Source organism: Taudactylus pleione, unplaced genomic scaffold, assembly GCF_031769625.1.
Source record: "Taudactylus pleione unplaced genomic scaffold, aTauple2 ptg000434l, whole genome shotgun sequence".
Taxonomy (NCBI): Eukaryota; Metazoa; Chordata; class Amphibia; order Anura; family Myobatrachidae; genus Taudactylus; species Taudactylus pleione.
The window spans coordinates 10222-28552 of NW_028284836.1; the positions used below are offsets into that span (position 1 = coordinate 10222).

The 18331-nt window shown below is 42.2% G+C and overlaps 1 protein-coding gene across 1 annotated transcript; it reads right to left on the minus strand.

Annotated features, from left to right (window-relative positions):
• Positions 1–3620: 3620 nt before the first annotated feature.
• Positions 3621–17839, minus strand: LOC148505912 (L-threonine 3-dehydrogenase, mitochondrial-like). Its single transcript, XM_088447542.1, has 9 exons — positions 17813–17839; positions 14223–14418; positions 13261–13303; positions 12249–12319; positions 10847–10996; positions 10591–10763; positions 9781–9871; positions 7595–7864; positions 3621–6696 (listed from the first exon to the last, which is right to left on the minus strand). The coding sequence occupies exons 2-9, from the start codon at positions 14401–14403 to the stop codon at positions 6557–6559; spliced, it is 1119 nt and encodes a 372-aa protein (XP_088303668.1). The 5' UTR covers positions 14404–14418; positions 17813–17839; the 3' UTR covers positions 3621–6556.
• Positions 17840–18331: the final 492 nt, after the last annotated feature.

Sequence of the window (18331 nt, forward strand, 5' to 3'; positions counted from 1 at the left end):
GCATGAGAGAGACACGGGGGACCCTGGAAGGGAGTCTAGTTGCAAGATATTTCTATATAACATTAGTTACTTACAATATATTTTGATAGTAACATTGCTGCCTGCAATACTCGATATCCTGATATTTATTTTCTTATCATTTAGCACAATATACATGATAAATGTGATGCCTATGCAAGACATTCCAAATGCAATGTGACCTTGTGTGAATTCAACCTTAAGCCTATATTTCTTGCCGGGTTAACTGAGAATATAGGAAGATAGTAGCGCTAATCAATTCAATGACATGTAATTACATGGAATTCATATGGTATTATACATTCAGAATGTTTATTAAATAAAAATATGAATAAATGAATAAAAAAATTCACTTGACTGTATCAAAAAAAGAATAATAACAGTTCTAGTGTGGCAAATACAAACATGAGATCTCACCCATGACCTCAAAATCCGTATTGCGCCTGTTCGCATACAGCATCTATATGGGGGACGCAGGAGTGTCAAGTAGGTATGTGAGAGAATTGTCCACTGGATTACAATCCTGGTTGCCGCTAGAGGGATGTCCCTTGTGAAATGTGATGAAACGGTTTTATACCCACTTGGTTATAATATTTCCTTTTGACTGAGAATATGTTGCTTAGTATGTTGTATGGTGTATTACATGTTGTTTGATTGTGAACACCGACTGCCTACAAGTTATCATGCCGACCTATATTTATTGGCTGTGCTGTTTTCCATACCTTTATAGTATCCACCAAATCATTACAGACGGAATCGGTATGAAATACCGACAGTCGGGATCCTGGCGGTCAGAATCCTGACGCTGGGATCCCGACAGGGTTAACATACCGACACTAGTTGGTTAGTATGCCAACCCTCCCTCTTTGGTGCCTAAACCTAATCCCTAAACCTAAGCCTCCCCCAATCCAGTTACTTACCTTCGGCATGCCGGCGCTTCTGACCAGCGTTGAAATTCTGGCGCCGGTAATGTAAGCGCCGGCATCCCTACCGCAGACACCAGATACTCTAATTTAACACAACTTACTCCAATCTGAGGAATGTATTGTTATCTGTAATACTAAATCATACGGTCACATGAGCTACTTTGAGGAATTGAGTTTGGAATCCTGATAGCCTGTTTAAATAAATACTGCTTATAGTCCACCAAATAAAATATACTTACCTTTAGATCACGCTTATCGAAGTTATCTATTATATTATTTTATGTTCTGTTTTAGATATATAGGTTCTAAGTGGTTGAACAATATATATCGCCTACATACCATTGGTTTAACACTCGTTTGATAAGAAATGACAGACTTTAATGATCAGCTCTTAATAAAAAAATGAATTTTACAACTTTTTTGTTGAATTGCCCTTTTTGTGTGTTCACAGTGAGTAATTTCTCTGTTCACTCACATTGGCAGCAATATCTTTCCCTGTATTTTAAGTAAAGATTACCAATACAAATTCTTGCCCTCATGGTCTCATTCAGACCCGCTCGCGAGTGTAGGACGCTCGCAAGCGGGTCGATGGTACCCAAATGCGCATGCGCACGACGGAGAGAGCTCCGTCGTGCGCATGCGCGAGACCCGGATAGCGACAGCCAAGCTGTCGCTCTGGGTCTCGCACCAAAGGGGGCGTGCTGTTGATGGTGATTGACAGCACGCCCCCTTTGGTGGGCGTGTCGGGGGCGTGGCTGCAAGATGGAGGCGTTCCCATGGGAACGCCTACCGTCTGGGGCCGGCCCCACTGACATCACTAGTGATGTCAGTGGGAGTGATTTTGGCTCTGAGAGCCAAAATCACTTCAGGGCATGCGGCAGCGAGACCCTACCGCAGGGTCTTGTCGCAAGCCCGATGGTCACGATGGTATTGACCATCGTGACCATCATCATGGACGCTCGCATAAGCTGTGTGTGGTAACCCACAGCTATGCGAGCGTCCAAAAGGCCTTTCCAAATTTAAATAGGATGGCCCTAATTCAGAGCGAGCGCTCTTGTCAAAGCGTCCGGCTCTGAATCAGGGCCTCAGTCACAGCTCACACGATTGGTAGCAACAGGTAAGATGACACGGTGATCATCTGCTCACTTGCTCTGCTGTTGTCTCTCCTGCCAGGGCACCAACAGGGGGTTGCCGAGAACGGACAGCAGGGGATCCTGAGCACCAACACCAGTCACAGAAACTGCAGCAAATCCCTGTCCTTGTTCAGCAACTCCTTGGTGGTCCTCGGCAAGCTGAGTTGAACAGTAAAGAATCCAGGGGTTTTGATTTACAGTCCATTGCAGCGGGAGACTCCACACTAAAAGGGGAGTCTACTGCAGGATGAGAGAGGGTAGAGAACTATGCTGTATACTCTCAACCATGTGATTGGTCACCACCATCAGAACACAAACCTTGGATGGACAGTTTGACATGCCCGCAATTGAGAACTATAACTATTCCCATATATGTCAGCCAACAACAGTCTCCCTATAACTCCCCCTGGCAGCTGTTATTTTATTCCAGACTTACCTGGGGAGGTTGTAAAGGCCAAATAACCTTCTGATGTTTATAGACTGGAGACTGTAAAAAGCAAATAAATTACAGTGGTGACAAGGCCTATAGATAACACTCTCTGCCTAGCAATAGGAAAATAATTATATCACCTCTTGCCATTTGTTAATGTGCCATAAATCAGAATTAAATACTAATTAAAGTACACAGATTTTATGTCCGTTGAACTGTTCCAAATTAACTGGTGTACCTGCTCCCAAGTGAAGGATATATTCTAAATCTAATGGAACTGTCCGTATATACAGTCACTTTGGCTAGAAGTAGCTAACTTTATTCCCCAAAGTTCACTTTACTACAATGCGTCTCTGCCCAACAGTTGCTATACATCACCACTATCCTCGTATTTTCCCCCAATATAATCAGATCTGTCCTAGGAAATACCTATTTGCCACCAATGTATTAATTGAGCAGACTGGGAATAAACAAATCCCCTTCTTTCACCCACAAAATTACATCAGAATCCAATATGCTTTTTAGATGGAGACCTTGGACCTCTCGTATTCCACCTCCATCGGTCAAGTGGCTGCAGACTCTACCTCCTCATTTAGTTTTAACAAAAATCATGACCCTAAATACACATCAATTCGATCATTCTCTATACTATGCATCTTTGTATACCACTGTCTAAGTTTGAATGATACTTGTATGCATTGGCATACACCCCCGATATTTCCCCGTCTCCTCCCTAATCTCTGCATCCCCCTCAGTTTTTTGAAAAGCGTCCTCACTATTGATGAGGGGAAAAAAAACACATGGAAGAGCACGATCAACTGAAAAACCAGCAAATATGATTTTAAAAGTAAAATGGTAACATTAAAGAAATTTAGGGTTACCAATACCAGATTCACATTAGTCATTTGCAGTCTTTATGCCTTTGGATTCAATGGTTATTTTAGATTTTAAAGAAAAAAAAAAAACATACGTTTGGGACTTTGGCCCACTAGGTTCTTCATAGAGGACTAAACTAAAATGTTAATACTTTTTTTTTTCCTCATTTCATTTTAAACATAGCATAGACGGTGAGTTGTGAACATAGTCTTTCTAAAGAACACAAAACCTACAGGATCATTTTGTATTTTAAATTTATTAAAAGATATTCTTGCTATAGTACAACCAGAAGATGCAAAAATATGTCCATGCTCTAATTTACAAAAATAGTGATCATATAGCTCACACTCATTGGTCATTATAGAGTTGTACAATTCACATTGTTCCAGCACGATAGCTCACATACTATATTGAGTGGTCTGGATTATAGTAAATATCTTCAGAAATCTTGCACATTATCTTGGCTTTCTCAGATCTATATATCAAGTGTAAGAGGAAATCTTAAGTTTAATGATAGAGAAACAAATACATGTAGCTACAACTATCACCATTAACAGTTTGTGTGTCAAAAAAATAAAATAACCAACAAAAAAAAAACTATAAAGGACCAAATATTTGCTCCAAAATGTATAAAAAAAATGAAATAAAATAAAGAAATCGAATATATCCACAAATCTTTTCATGCAAAAAAAAAAAAATAATAATATCAACCAGAAATTCAAGTTCTTCACATTTCTCCAGTTTTGCCTTTATACAGACCTCTGCATAAAGGTTAAAAAAAATAAATAAATAAAAATTGGTGGGTTTTTTTTTTTTTTTAAATCACCGCAATAAGAAATAACTTATAACAGTAATAAGCATAATTTAATAAATATGACCATTTGTCAATTTAGCATTTATTTTGGTGTTCCAAGTTTTTACTAATAAATACACTTTTTGGTTCAGAATCTATAAATCCACAAAATTTGTCCTTTTTAGCAATTCAAGAAACAAGCGTCAATTATTCTAAATGCCCTGTAATAATGTTATTATGCCTGGAATACATGGAGCAAATATTCCTAGTTTACCATTTTGTCCTCAAATATCATAAAACAGAGAAAAATGTACATACACATAAAATTTTGAGAACAATGAACATGCAAAATATACAGTATACAAAGATAAAAGCAGTAACACACTTGAGATCAGGCCATATAGATGAATGCCTAGGGCACCATTGCTTGGGGGGTTCCCAACAGGCATGGTGGTCTCTTTGCACGTTGTTTAAGCTAAAATCTTTCCTAGGGGACCAAATTGGTCCGCATCGGCTCTGGATAAAAGCAAGAGAGACCCACCAGCAGTAGTTCTAATTCTAAAGACTACTAAACATTTTCTCTAGATCTGCACTCTAGGGGGAGGGGAAGGAATATAAATTAAAAAAAAAAAAAAAAAAGGAAATGTTCGAATCTTCAAGTCAATGTTGGACTTAACATTTTATATTCAAGTAATAAAGGTTTCCTCAATTAGAGTTACTGCTTCTCTGCGGATATTCCAGAGGAAACTCCGTTCGCTTCTTCTTTGCACTATATCATAACAAATACGGATTATAGTATGTCAATGTATAAATTAGCAAAAACATTTCCCAGAAGGGGTTATTATAAGTTTGCTCTATTTTATTCTTAAAACTGTAGTGTTGGGTTTGTTGCTTTTGAACTATGGTTTAAAGTTACATGCTAATCATATAGATTACATTTTATTTTAATAGTTCTTCTGTACAACAACGAAAAAAAAAAAAAAAAAAAAGTTAAGAAGACAGAATGCATGTGTTCACAGAATGTAGGGCGCAACTGGTCATAAAATGACCTTCACTCCAAATCCCCCCCAAAAAAAAAATAAAAAAAAAAGTTAGTATAAAATGAAACAATGACACAATGAAATTTAAATGTAAAATCAAGTAATAGAAAAACTGTAAATATATAAACGTTTAAAAGATAGGCTAAGGAGGACCATGCAGTGGAAGATTACATCTGGATAATACATACACAGTCTGTGTGCCTGAATAAAAGGTTTTGCCCAGTTTGCCTTTAGATGAGTGGGTGGAGCCAACATACTGCCCATTCACAGGCGATATGTGGGTGTCTAGACTCCATTCTAGGATAATGTGTTTGGTCAAAGGTTGTATATCTGTTCACATACAGATTAACAGCCGGTTGTCATAGCAGGATCCCAATTTCTTAACAAAAAATTAAAAGCCAGTTTGTGACACAAGATCTCTAAATGATATTTAAGGAGGTTGTTTTTTGGGGGAGGCACAAACTTTTATTCCCAATGGAGTTCAGGTACCTTTTGTATCATCCGAATGCACTGGACACAGGAAAGGAAATTGTAGGTACTTTTGATTTGCAATACGAAATAAAGACAGCCCCACCATGAATTCAAGACATTAATGAGCAATATTCCAGGATTAAAAAAAATTACATTAAAAGTTTAAATTTAAAAACAAAAAAACCCAAAAAGCTGAATTCTTGGAGCACACCGGTACAGACTCACAATGCAGATGCATATGCACTTTTACAAAAAATTAGATGCACTGAAGATGAGCATTTTTCTGGTTTACTTTATGTTTTTTTTATGCTATGAAGGCCATAAAATAATTTGCATTAAAATTTTATACACCTGGATTAAATTTTAAAGCCGGAATGGACTTTTTACCTATCAGGGCCTGTTGGTGCCACCCGTAATATTGGAAAAGATGCCTAAATCCTTCATGGAAAACCCTTTAAAAAATATTATCTGTGACACAAAAATGTACTATTCTAGGCTAGCATTATATGAAGAAATAATCAAGAGAAAATGGAAAAATATAATAGAATTTAGCTTCGTGTTTTTATAGCTCAAGCTGTAGGTAACCTACAACCATTAAATAGTTGTTGGCCTACCAGAAGGATTATGGGAATAGCAGAAATGTACATTGTGTACCGCTGCCTAGATCCCAAGTAACGTATCTTCAAGTAATGGCTAGGTGCAGATTTATCAACATCTGTTTCCTTCCATCCAATAAACTGAATGCATTCTATAAATTAAATATATCTGTTCTTGCTAGTTGTAACAACAAAATAGACAATGCTCTTGTACATTTGTGTCTAGTCTCCCGTATGTGCCAGGAGACAAAGTTATTGTCCCTACAGGTGGGATCAGCTGGCCTGGACAGCCCGGCATTCGGTGTTCAGGTGGGTGAGCATGGTCGTTACCAGCTCCGGTAGGTCGTATTCATGTTTCCAGCCCCAGTCGTTGCGGGCATTTTCATCATCAAAATTCATTGGCCAACTGTCGGCTAGAGGGCACAAGAAACAAGACACAGATTAGTTCAGCAGACTTGCTATGCCATGTAGATGGCCTCTATTGGCAGGAGTACCAGGCGGATTAAGTTCTCCTGCATTAAAAGTGGTCAGCTTTCAGTTTCGGCAAAGCCGAGGGTCCTGGAGTAGGGACCGCAACTATTTACTACTTGGGAAGAACAAGTCATAATGAACAACTATATAATGCATTAGTTAGGCTAATTAAAAAAAAAAAAAAAAAAACAAATCCTGGACCAACGGTGTGACACCTTTACTCATTTGATGTGGCCGATCATAAGGTGGATAAAAATAAAACCCAAATAATTGGACCAACAGTTGACAGTTTTAAAAACCAAAGATTCTTAAAGACATACAAACGATTCACGAAGCTGTAAACAAAAAGCAAAATTTTTGAAGATTTTTTTTTTTTTTCTTTACAAAAGAAACGTCTAAGCATATGGAAGCCACATGTCCACTTTTTCGTCCAGTCCACCAATTCTGGCCATATGATATGGGCATTAAATCCCTGGGCTTTGGAATATTCAAGCCTCTTACTTCACTTTAGAAAATATGGCCAATTTGGTAGATTTATAGGAAATTGTACCAACTCCATATAACCTAATAGTGCCACCATCACCCTGCACAATGGAGCTATTCTGTGTGATGAATATTCATAATTGAAAAAAAAAAAAACAACAAACTAGTATTGTATTCAATTATTGATGGCATCTGCTAATGGGACTTGGCGCCTCAATTGTAGTTGCACCCATGGCAGCTGGAACATCTGTTTGCATTACATGCCCAAGCGACGGAACTCTTCTAGCGAACAATCAAGCTAAAAATAAAACTAAAGCTAGCCGCTCTCACTTTTCAGTCTATGGACCTTGCACTTACCAATAGCCTGCCGGACGGCATCCATGTTGTAAACCACCTCTAGCTCCGGCAAATGTTTCTGCACCTCCTGGGCCAGCTCCTCGGGGCTGAAACTCATGGCGTTGATGTTGTAGGTCCTCATTGTGAGAGATTCAGCCGGAGCCTGCAGCATCTCGACCGTCGCTCGCAGGCAGTCATCAATGTACATCATCGGGAGACGGGTGTCCGGCTTCAAGTTACAGACAAATCTACCCGTCTTGATGGCATCATGGAATATCTGGACTGCGTAATCTACAAGGAGAAAATAGACCCCTTAATGCTTCATAGATGTTCTAGACTACTGGTCTCCAACCTTAGTTGGGGTGGGAGCTACTTGAGAAAAACGAGACGTCTTGAAGAGACACATTTTATGTTTGATAGCTAAAATCTGGCTAATAACCTGAATAGACAGGCACCACACCCACTTTAAAGTGCCGATGCACGTGGAGAGTGGTCAGTGGGGAGTAGGGGGCTACTGGATGGTTTGTGCAGACAGAACACAGTGGATGGCCATGTCCCTCATACCCTTTCAAAGTGCCCAATCTGTACCTCTGATGCCTGTTGAAAGCTATCAGCGGGGAGCAGGGTGCTGCTGGATGTATTATGCAGGTGGGACAGCAGATGGCCTGGTCCCACCCTCCTACCAAACAAGTGCCCGGTCAGCTGTGAGCCTGCTGGCAGTGTCGGTCATGCACTGCCGCCGCGTATGACATGCACATCCTATGCGTGGGATGCGCGCCATCAGGTTAGTGCTGCAAGGCGAGCTACACGCCGTGCTACCGTTGTAGCTGTAAGGCGAGCTACCCAGATTGTGGCCGCTAGACACCAGTAGCTCGTGAGCGACAGGTTGGTTCTAGACTTTGCAAGCTTACTACAATGCCTCATTTCAATGCCAGCAGGGACAGTCATTGAAGATCATTACTGTTCTGGTGCATCTATGTACGGTGTATAAAGTGCCATCAGTAGAAGCTATCTACCCATAGAAAAGAAGATTATTTGGTTTGGCCCCCAGCAACTTTTACCAATTACATTATTCTTTATCCTGTACTTTTTAGGTATATTTTACGATCAGGAAAACTGCCCACTTTCATTGTCCTTTGGGTTGAAGAAAAAAAAAAAAAAAAGGTACTGTCTAGACCAGTGGTTCTCAACCTCAACCCTCAAGTTTCCCCAACAGGCCATGTTTTGAGGATTTCTGTCCGTGGAAGCATGTGGGATAATTACTGACCCTGCAAATTAGATGAACTCACCTGTGCAGGATTGAAGAGATCCACAAAACATGACCTGTTGGGGGTACTTGAAGGCTGGAGTTAAGAAATCCTGGACTAGATAATGTTCTACTACAATCACAGCCTAACTCACGACTCACCATTTCCCCCAATATAACCAATGAGGGAGAAAACGCCTAGAGAATGATTATTCAGTAGACAGACGCTTGTAGGGGAGATGTATCAAACCTTGAAGAGAGATAGAGCACCAACAAATTAGCTCCTGTCATTTTACAGGATGTGTTTGAAAAATGACAGTTAGGAGCCAACTGTTAGGTACTTTCTCTCTCCAAGGTTTGATACCCCTCCCCCTGTATCCGTTTAGTCCACGTTACAATAAAATGTCTCATCTTTCAACAATGTTTGTAAGTAACCAATGTAATCTGAAATAGTGTATGCAAATGTTTTACCAATTAGGCCCATGTTCTACTAGTATATAGGGACAATATTTAACAGAAACCACCACAGCGGTTTACAGGTTTTGCTGAGCATTCTTTGTTAATGCATTGTTAAATAGAAGCTAAACATATTGTGCATTCAGTCTAAAGGAATCTTGACTGAACTGTAAGCGCTACAAGGTCAGGTGGCATATTTACTAAAACTTCTAAAAGAAGAAAAGTGGAGACGTTGCCCATAGCAACCAAAAAGATTCTAGCTATCATTTTTATCTTGTACAGGGGGAGCCGTATCAAGGCTAGGACAAAGAAAGTGGAGCGACAAACTACCAATGAGCCTCTGTCACTTTACAGGCTTTGTTTGGAAAATGAGCTGATTGGTTGGTATTTTATCGCTCTCCAAGCCTTGATACATCTCTCCCACAGTCTAGAAAAGGATAGCTACAATTGGATTGGCTGCTTTGGGAAACACCTCCCCTCTTTCTGTTTACACGAGACAGCTTACCCGTCGTCCCTCCTCCAGGCTGGGAGTCTGCTGAGATAATGCCGGGATACCGCAGGCATCGGAAGTCCAACCCGTATCGGTAGTGATAATACTGTAAAAAGAAAATGACACTGTATTTGACCTCAGATAGCCTTGGCTCAAATAACCAGCATTAAGCAGGCACTCACAATAGGAAATGCTGTGTTTACTTCCAGCCAGAGACTTACGTTTTTGGCTGGCATAACCTCCTGGATCGGCAGATGTATGCTAACTTTAGGAGACTGTCGAATCAGCAGAAAGAATGCTTCTTGTGAAGTAAATACGCCATTCAATTAGAACACGCCTTGGCAACTGAGCATTACCGAATGAATAAGGGCACAAGTCTGGATTTCACAAGTCGAGCTGTGAGCCAAGTTAACCCCATCCGTACAGCCAATACCGACACATTCATACCTTAATATATTAACAGGAGTATTTAATATATAAAACACAGTTCATCTTTTTCTGGCTGTGAGCTAAAGAGAAGAAAGGCTACCGGTGAGTACAATTTCTTCTTAAGTTCATAAAACGCGTGGTGAACACGTCTCATACAATAAACTAGCCGGACTACTTCTTTTACGTTTAACTTGCTTCATCCCTTTTGGTTTTGTTCAATCTTTTTTTCATCTCCTATTTCTCGGTTTGTGCCCTTATCTCTCTCTGACTTTTTTAGCAATATTTTCTATTTTGGAAAGGGCTTCTACATGAATAGATGAACAGGGGTTGGAATAATGGGTGAAGTGCAACAGAGAGAATAGTAAGATGGGTGGGAGCATTGTGAAGAATTCATACCTCTCCCATTAACTCTGCGTGGACTTTAGAAACCCCGTAGATGGTCCTTGGCCTCTGTATACACAGATCAGGGGTTGGGTTTCTTGGAGAGGTCGGTCCGAAAGCCCCTATCGTGCTGGGTATAAACAGGCGTAGGCCATGCTCTGCAGCTATGTCCAGGATATTGTGTAGACCTGTAGATTGTACATTACAGTTAGCATAGTCGGCAGGGCTAGAAGTAACACATGGCCACTAGTAAGTCAACTACTTATCTTACCAGTAATATTGACTGCTCTGGCCAGAGGGACATTTGCCTCGCCAACCGCGCTGAGCAGGGCGCTGTAGTGTATCAGCCAGGTGATCCGATTGTTTACCACTATTTCGCGGAGATTCTTGTAGTCCAAGATATCGGAATAAATGAAAGGTCCTTGGGGAAAGGAAAGGTCAGCTGTTTGATTGACTAGAGCGGGTTATTTGTTAGGGGTGCAAGTGTTAAGCTGGCCACACATGTAAAGATTTTCTGTCCAACCAGCCAACTAGTTGATTGGTTGGAATGAAAATCTGGTAACGTATGGGAGTAACTGATGATCAGCAATTTGCTCCTAAATGCCAGAAAACAGATGAAATTGGCCGTCAGACAAGTTTGTTAAATGTTTGATCTAAACAATTTGTTCAAACAACAGTTTTGGTCCATTTATCGGCGTTTGGGAGAAAATTGCTGATTGTCATTTACTCCCATACCTTACCAGATTTTCATTCCAACCAATCTCCTAGTTGGATGGTTGGACAGAAAATCTTTAGGTGTGTACCCAGCCTAAAATTTACGCTTTAAAATGTAAAAAGGCAGGCCCTGCCAAAATTCTTTTTTGTCAAATAGGTGCACTCTGTCGGATCCCGTGACAGATCTTAGATATTTTAAAGAACCAATAAATATATAAAAACATACACCCCTACGTCCTGGTGAAGTGCAAACCATAAACGGTGATCCTTATGTTAGGCTATGCTGCTCTTATTTGCCAATACTCCAGGTTACACGAGTGCAACTGCCGCTGAGTAAAGTAGGGCCACACACTGTATGATCCTAGAACTCTGTGTGGTCACCAACACAGTCAGCCTGGCTTCCTGACAATGTGGAGAATTTCCATGAACTCTCCTCCATAAAGTACCTCCTGAGTCTACAGTTTAAAGGGCCCAGATTGTCCTCCATTGAGGTTCACCTACAGGCCATACTGATCAGCTAAGAAACCTCATTGCGCTATGATCCAAAGGGCTGGTCCCTACACTGGTAATATGGGCCCAGCTGTCCAACTTCTGAGCAAAACCTAAACACATTTGTGTCTAAATGAAGACTAGACTAAGAGGTCCTTTTGCGACTGAAATGGACCTTAGTACTATCCAACTTCTGCACTGCGCTCTCTTCACACTAGAAAATGTACATACAGACCATAGCATTGTACCACCAGCGGTAGCGTATCTTCCCCACCCCCTTTTCACTGCTACAAAAGCATAAAGGAACACAAGACGCTGCACAGAATGTAAAGACTTGCAGTTCATGTAGAATTTTGTGCAACGGTGGAATAGAGCCAACGTAACCAGAACCTGTTCTCAGCTCAATCAATTCATTTTATCTTTACAGGACCGCCTGAAATGCAATCAGCGCACAGTGCAGGGTCTCTTACCACTATAGAAGACATCGTCTGGGGGCTTCCGGATGTCAGATAGGATAATGTTATTCTTCCCAAATTGTTTCCTACAAAGAGAAACGCGCACTAGTCACCGTCTTACACTCAGCTGCACAAATGTCCATACCACAAAGCTGCATGTATAGGAGACTTTATAGTAAACCCTGAATACGACCCAATCCTTCGTGTAATATTTCCCACAATTCAGTTCAAAGGCTGTTAATGTTACAGATGTAGCCAGCCTTACCTTTTCCAATACTGCTGGGCAGACCTGCTGCCAATGTACATCTAGGAGGGGTACATTTGCCCTCGCTTTACATTTGGTAGGTATCTAGCCATACAGAACTGCAGGGGGTGGGGAGGGGGATAATTAGATTGGGAGCCATACAGTTGCAGCTTTGCCACCAAAGTGGACCCTTTTATTGTGGAATGAGGTGTACGCTACAAGACACATTTTTCACTAAACTTTAATTGAATCAAAGCTTTCACCAAACCCCTTGTGCACAACATATTTAAAGATCTATCTCGAGCCATTGTAATCCACAAGCAGAGAGTTCCCAGGACTCCTGTTTAACGGCAGCCAATCACGAATCGACAGAGTGGGAAACCACTAGCGATTGGCTATCAGTTGAGGGAAGTCCCAGGGACCCCCTGCTTTGCTCATTTTCCATTGGTTGTTGGAAGCGTGCAAATGAAGTCATATTAAATAGGATATTTTCCCATCAAGGGTTTTGTACAATTATATATTATTTCTTTGGTATAATGGGTAGGGCTCTTAGAAATTTCTTTAAATAGAAAAAAAACGAGTGAGAGATGCATCAAACCTTTGAGTGAGATAAAGTGGAGAAATTGCCCATAGCATCCAATCAGCTTCTAGCTATCATTAACTCCCCACGGTCTGTGAAATGAAGGTTAGAAGCTGATTGGTTGCTATGGTCAACTTCTCCATTTTATCTCACACAAAGGTTAGATACATCTACCCCCAAGGTGTTTGAACTGGTGACCGTACCTTAGCAGTTTGGCGAGTCCAACTCCCAACTGGCCCAATCCTCCTGGGGGAGATAAAAGTACACATGTATACAGGGAAGAACAGAATGCAGAGTCAGACAGAAGAGTGGTCAGGAATCACAGATATGCTGGTAAACAAGCGAAGGTATTCCTGAGCCGTCATGGCCAGGGGAGGGGATCATGGCCACAGGCATAGAACAGATTCACTCTCTTACTTCCTACACAATAGTCTTAAATGCACAAACAAACAAACAAACAAACAAAGGTTCAGACCATTGTTACTGATGCTGAGGAAACCTATACAGATGGCAACGTGCACGTCACATATCCATAGTTACCCCTCACCATATAGTTTACACTAGTACAGTATCGTTTCAGCTATAGGGGCTATTCCACTCTGTGTAACAGAAAAAGTTTGTGGTTGGCGTAAGCAATGGAGGAGTGGAAGGAGCAGTGAGATGGGCAGGCAGAGGAGAGGCAGGAGCCGTGAGATGGGCAGGCAGGGGAGAGGCAGGAGCCGTGAGATGGGCAGGCAGGGGAGAGGCAGGAGCCGTGAGATGGGCAGGCAGGGGAGAGGCAGGAGCCGTGAGATGGGCAGGCAGGGGAGAGGCAGGAGCCGTGAGATGGGCAGGCAGGGGAGAGGCAGGAGCCGTGAGATGGGCAGGCAGGGGAGAGGCAGTATATGCAAGAAGGGCAGGCAGGGCAGTGGCAGGAGACACAAAAAGGGCAGGCAGGGGAGAGGCAGGAGGTGCAAGGAGGGCAGGCAGGTGAGAGGTAGGAGGCACAATATATAGAAGAACATGTGGGGAAGGTGTGTGCTGGATGCAGAAGGAGCAGGAGACAATAGTATGACATTGCATGTTTTCTAGGACAGAAGAAGTTACCCAATAAGTACATATTCAACAATCAATTCACAATCCTCGTCTGCAGAGCTCAGCAGGCGATCTGGGTATGATCACGTACCAGTGATGAGCACACGTGGGTGGTCTGCCTCGGAGAAGGACACAGAGTGGAAGTTGGCATCTGAGGTCACCTGACGAGGTGAGAAGCCGATAAAACGAACAGCTGTGACAGTCTGACACCCGCACACGGGGCTCTGCAGGACCTGCTTCGCCCCTCTCGTTAACGTCCTCACTACAGACATCTCTGGAACAGAAGACTGAGAGGAACGGACAACTTAATAGCCTGGAAAACAACATTTCCATGATATACGGGAAGGAGAGCACTAACTGGAGCTGCAGCATTCACTCTTACCCAGCCCCTATAATAAGTAATAGCAGTGTTATATACTGTAGCCCAGTATACAATCCATCACAACTACAATGACATGACACATTACACGGATGTTTTCAGCAACAGTTTAGGAGACAACACTTCTATTCCCTGTAAAGACTGGTGTTCCCCAAAAAAATAAAACAAAACTAAAAAACTGCTTATCCCAAATGATCTCATTGCATTATACACACACGCCCATGTCAGCCGGGAATCTGCGTCCTGAGGGGCCATGTAAACTATAGGGGTCTATTTACTAAGCAGTGTTAGGAGACAGAGTGAAAAGTGATAAGAAAGTAATAAGGTGCCAGCCAATCAGCTCCCAACTGTCATCTCACAGGCTGCGTTTGAAAAATGACAGTTGGGAGCTGATTGGCTGGCACCTTATCACTTTTCACTCTGCCTCCTAACATTGCTTAGTAATAGACCCCATAGACTGCAATTTGGTGCACCCCAAATCTGTAAGTGGCCATTACAAATAAGGGGGGTGAGCATGTTCTGCTGAGTACAGCACCACCTTAGATGGGGGTTCAGTCCAAAACACCAACACAGTACTACAATATTTATATATACAGTCAGACTTCACATGTAAACTACTTTAGGTGACCCCAAAAACCTCCTGTACACCACTCGACCTGTGTATTTCTTGCAGTGGGTTCTAGTGATTATATTATGTGGGTTTGGATCTGAAAGTTTGCAAGTGGGAGCCAGTCTGTACAGGCCGGTTCTCAGCCAGCTCAAGTGTTAAGCTGTGGATGAGAAAGCCCCCCTCTCGGTGTCAGATTGCTTGCGTGGCACAGCAGGAGACTTTAAGAGGATGCTGAGGGGTCACGTAATCCCAACTCAGGCAATCGATGGTTAAAGGGGGGGGTCTCGCTGCCTGGATCAGCTTCTCAGTCTCCGCACCACAGGCAGCACCCAGTGCAAAGTACTGTACATATAAAAGACTATTCAAAGTCGCCTAGAACTTTGTATTTTCCCTCTCAGATCACCGAGATGAGAAGACGGGTGTTAGACCAGACATGATTAACTTTGTTGTCTTAAATTCAGAAGCCAGCAACCCCTGGTCAATTAAATATTTTATCTACAAATATCTTTTAGATCAATTTGAGCAGATTTTCCTTAGAAAGTCAGCGGCGAAACAGACCAGCAACTTAGGGAATCAACAGATGAGCAATTAATACCCAACAGTCGTGCTTGCATAGGGGTGTGGGTAATAGCCGGAAACATAGTAACTGCATTAAAAAAGCCGGATACAATGTAAACTGTACTGAAAAAGCCGGAAATCCATAGAAAATGTATGAGAAAAGCCGGAAATCATATTACATGTATTGAAAAAGCCGGAAATCATAGTAAAGTGCATTAAAAAAAGCTGGAAATTATAGTAAATGCAATGAAAAAGCCGGCAATCATACATTTACTCTGGATTTTTGGCTTTTTCAATACATTTACTCTGGATTTCCGTTTTTTTCAATACATGTAATATGATTTCCGGCTTTTCTAATACACTTAGGGTCTGATTCAGACGCACTCGCAAGCGAGTCGATGGTGGACCAGTGCGCACGCGCGGTGTGAGCGAGCGCAAAAAGCACTCGCTCCGTGGCTCACTACAAAAGGGGCAGCTGTTGATGTTGATTGACAGCTCGCACCATTTTGGAGGCGTGGCCGGGGGGGGTGACTTCACAAACGGAGGCATTCCCAAGCGAACGCCTGCCGTTTGTGGGCGGCCCCACTGACATCACAAGTGATGTCAGTGGGAGAGCTTCCGTCTCTATTAGAGCCAGAAGCTCTCTGGGGTTTGCGGCCAAGAGACCCTACCACAAGGGTCTCGTCGCAAGCCCGATGGTCTTGACCATCACGACCATCATCCTGGCCGCTCGCAATAGCTGTGGGTGGTCACCCACAGCTATGCGAGCGGCCAGAGGCCAAAACTAAAAAAAAAAAAACAGCACCCGCCCTGATTCAGAGCGAGCGCTCGCTTTTTGCGAGCGCCTCTGAATCAGGCCCTTACTATGGAGTTACGGCTTTTTCAATGCATTTACTATGTTTCCAGCTTTTACCCTCTTCCATTGCATAGGATTAGGCAACAATAAGGTTACATATTCTTTTATATAATCTTGCATCCCCCCCTCCAACTGTATAACCCAATAAAATGGTAGGACAACCAGTGTCTCCCCATCAGTTGTGGAACTACAAGTCCCATCATTGGATCTTCTAGATCCAATAACTGGAGAGTCACTTGCTGCATTCCAGCTATACTGCAATAGCACATTACATAACCACACTGATGATGGTTTCCCTTACAGACTATATGACGTGGGTTTAAGAGTTCCAGTTTGCTAGAAGTAAGACCTTTAGTGCTCCGCACAGTTTCCGTAGGATAAGTCTGCACATCCCATTAATTACATTTGGATTGGAGACAATCTGTTTAATTACAGACAGGTTCTGTGTGACTAATATCCAGTAATAGTGTTCCCAGCATATAGTGCAATAACCCTGAACAATTTACACCCTTTGTGAATCACTAATCACTAGCCGATCTCCTTCCCAATTACACTGTGCTCCACACATGCAATTATTCCCCATGCAGAGATTACAGCGATTCATCCTGTCTGATGGCAGAAGAATCAATTCCAAGCGACGTTTGTAGAACATTAGATGCAGCCGATCTTCAGTCACAAGTGCAGCTCACACATACTGTAGTAAAGTCCCATCAGACTACATTCCGTCTATGGGACATGTACCTTGCAGTATTCCTATAGTAATAGGGCAGCCTGACCCGGCTATTCCTGCTATGTACATACATGTATACAGAAATGCTCATGTGAGATTACTCAAAAAAAAAAAAAAAAAAAATGAAATAAGGTTTTATTACTTCTCTGCAATGGTATAAATTCTGTATATCTAGTGCAATAACGCATGAACTCAACTAGACCATCTCCTGTACACGGCTACCTTTCTGGAACACAGAAATATACATACACACACTTTTTTAACCCTTTAAGAAAAAAAAAGTGATAGATTAAAAAAAAAAAAAAATCAAGCTCAATAAAGAATGGATCACAATAACTTGACAGGTAGAAGTCAAAAAAAGTTTCCAATAGAAAGCTCTTACCCACTGAGCCATGTTTTCCAAAAATACAATTAATCCCGTCCAATTTTGTTAGGATTTAAACAAAGGACATATAGGGAATCCCTGTATAATAGAACCAGGTGCAACAATACAATACATTATAATATATATAAACATAAATACAGTGACAGCTGTCTTCTTGCCTTACCTCACAACTGGCTGTGTGTATGTTTCTGACAAGACCAAACGTGTGCCTGGCTACTTATAGGACACATCCTCCAGAAGCGGCCAATTGGAGCCTGTGATGGAGTAGGTGTAGTCCCATATGTCAGAGGGACAGGGGTGGAGAGAATGGAGCAGAACACCAATACTCCCCACGTCTCCCAGCCCTCCCTCCCTGACTCATCTGCAGTGTAGGCATCTGGTCATGAGCTGCTGCTGGCAACATGTCCCTCGTGCTCTTCCCCGAATAGCATTCCACCTGCAGCCCCTGCATGGTGCCAGGGAGCTGGACAGCTTCCAGGGACCGCTCACGCCAGCTCCTGATCCCAGCATTAGCAGGCTGCTATACAAGTGTTCCTCATTCATAACCGGGAACCTGGTCATCCATTACCACTGAGCAAGTGCACAGCACCACTCCTAATGCAGATCTCAGTATCTGCTTATTCTGTATGATGGCTGTAACAGAATGCAGAGAATCACCATCTCACCTGCACAGCACCACTCC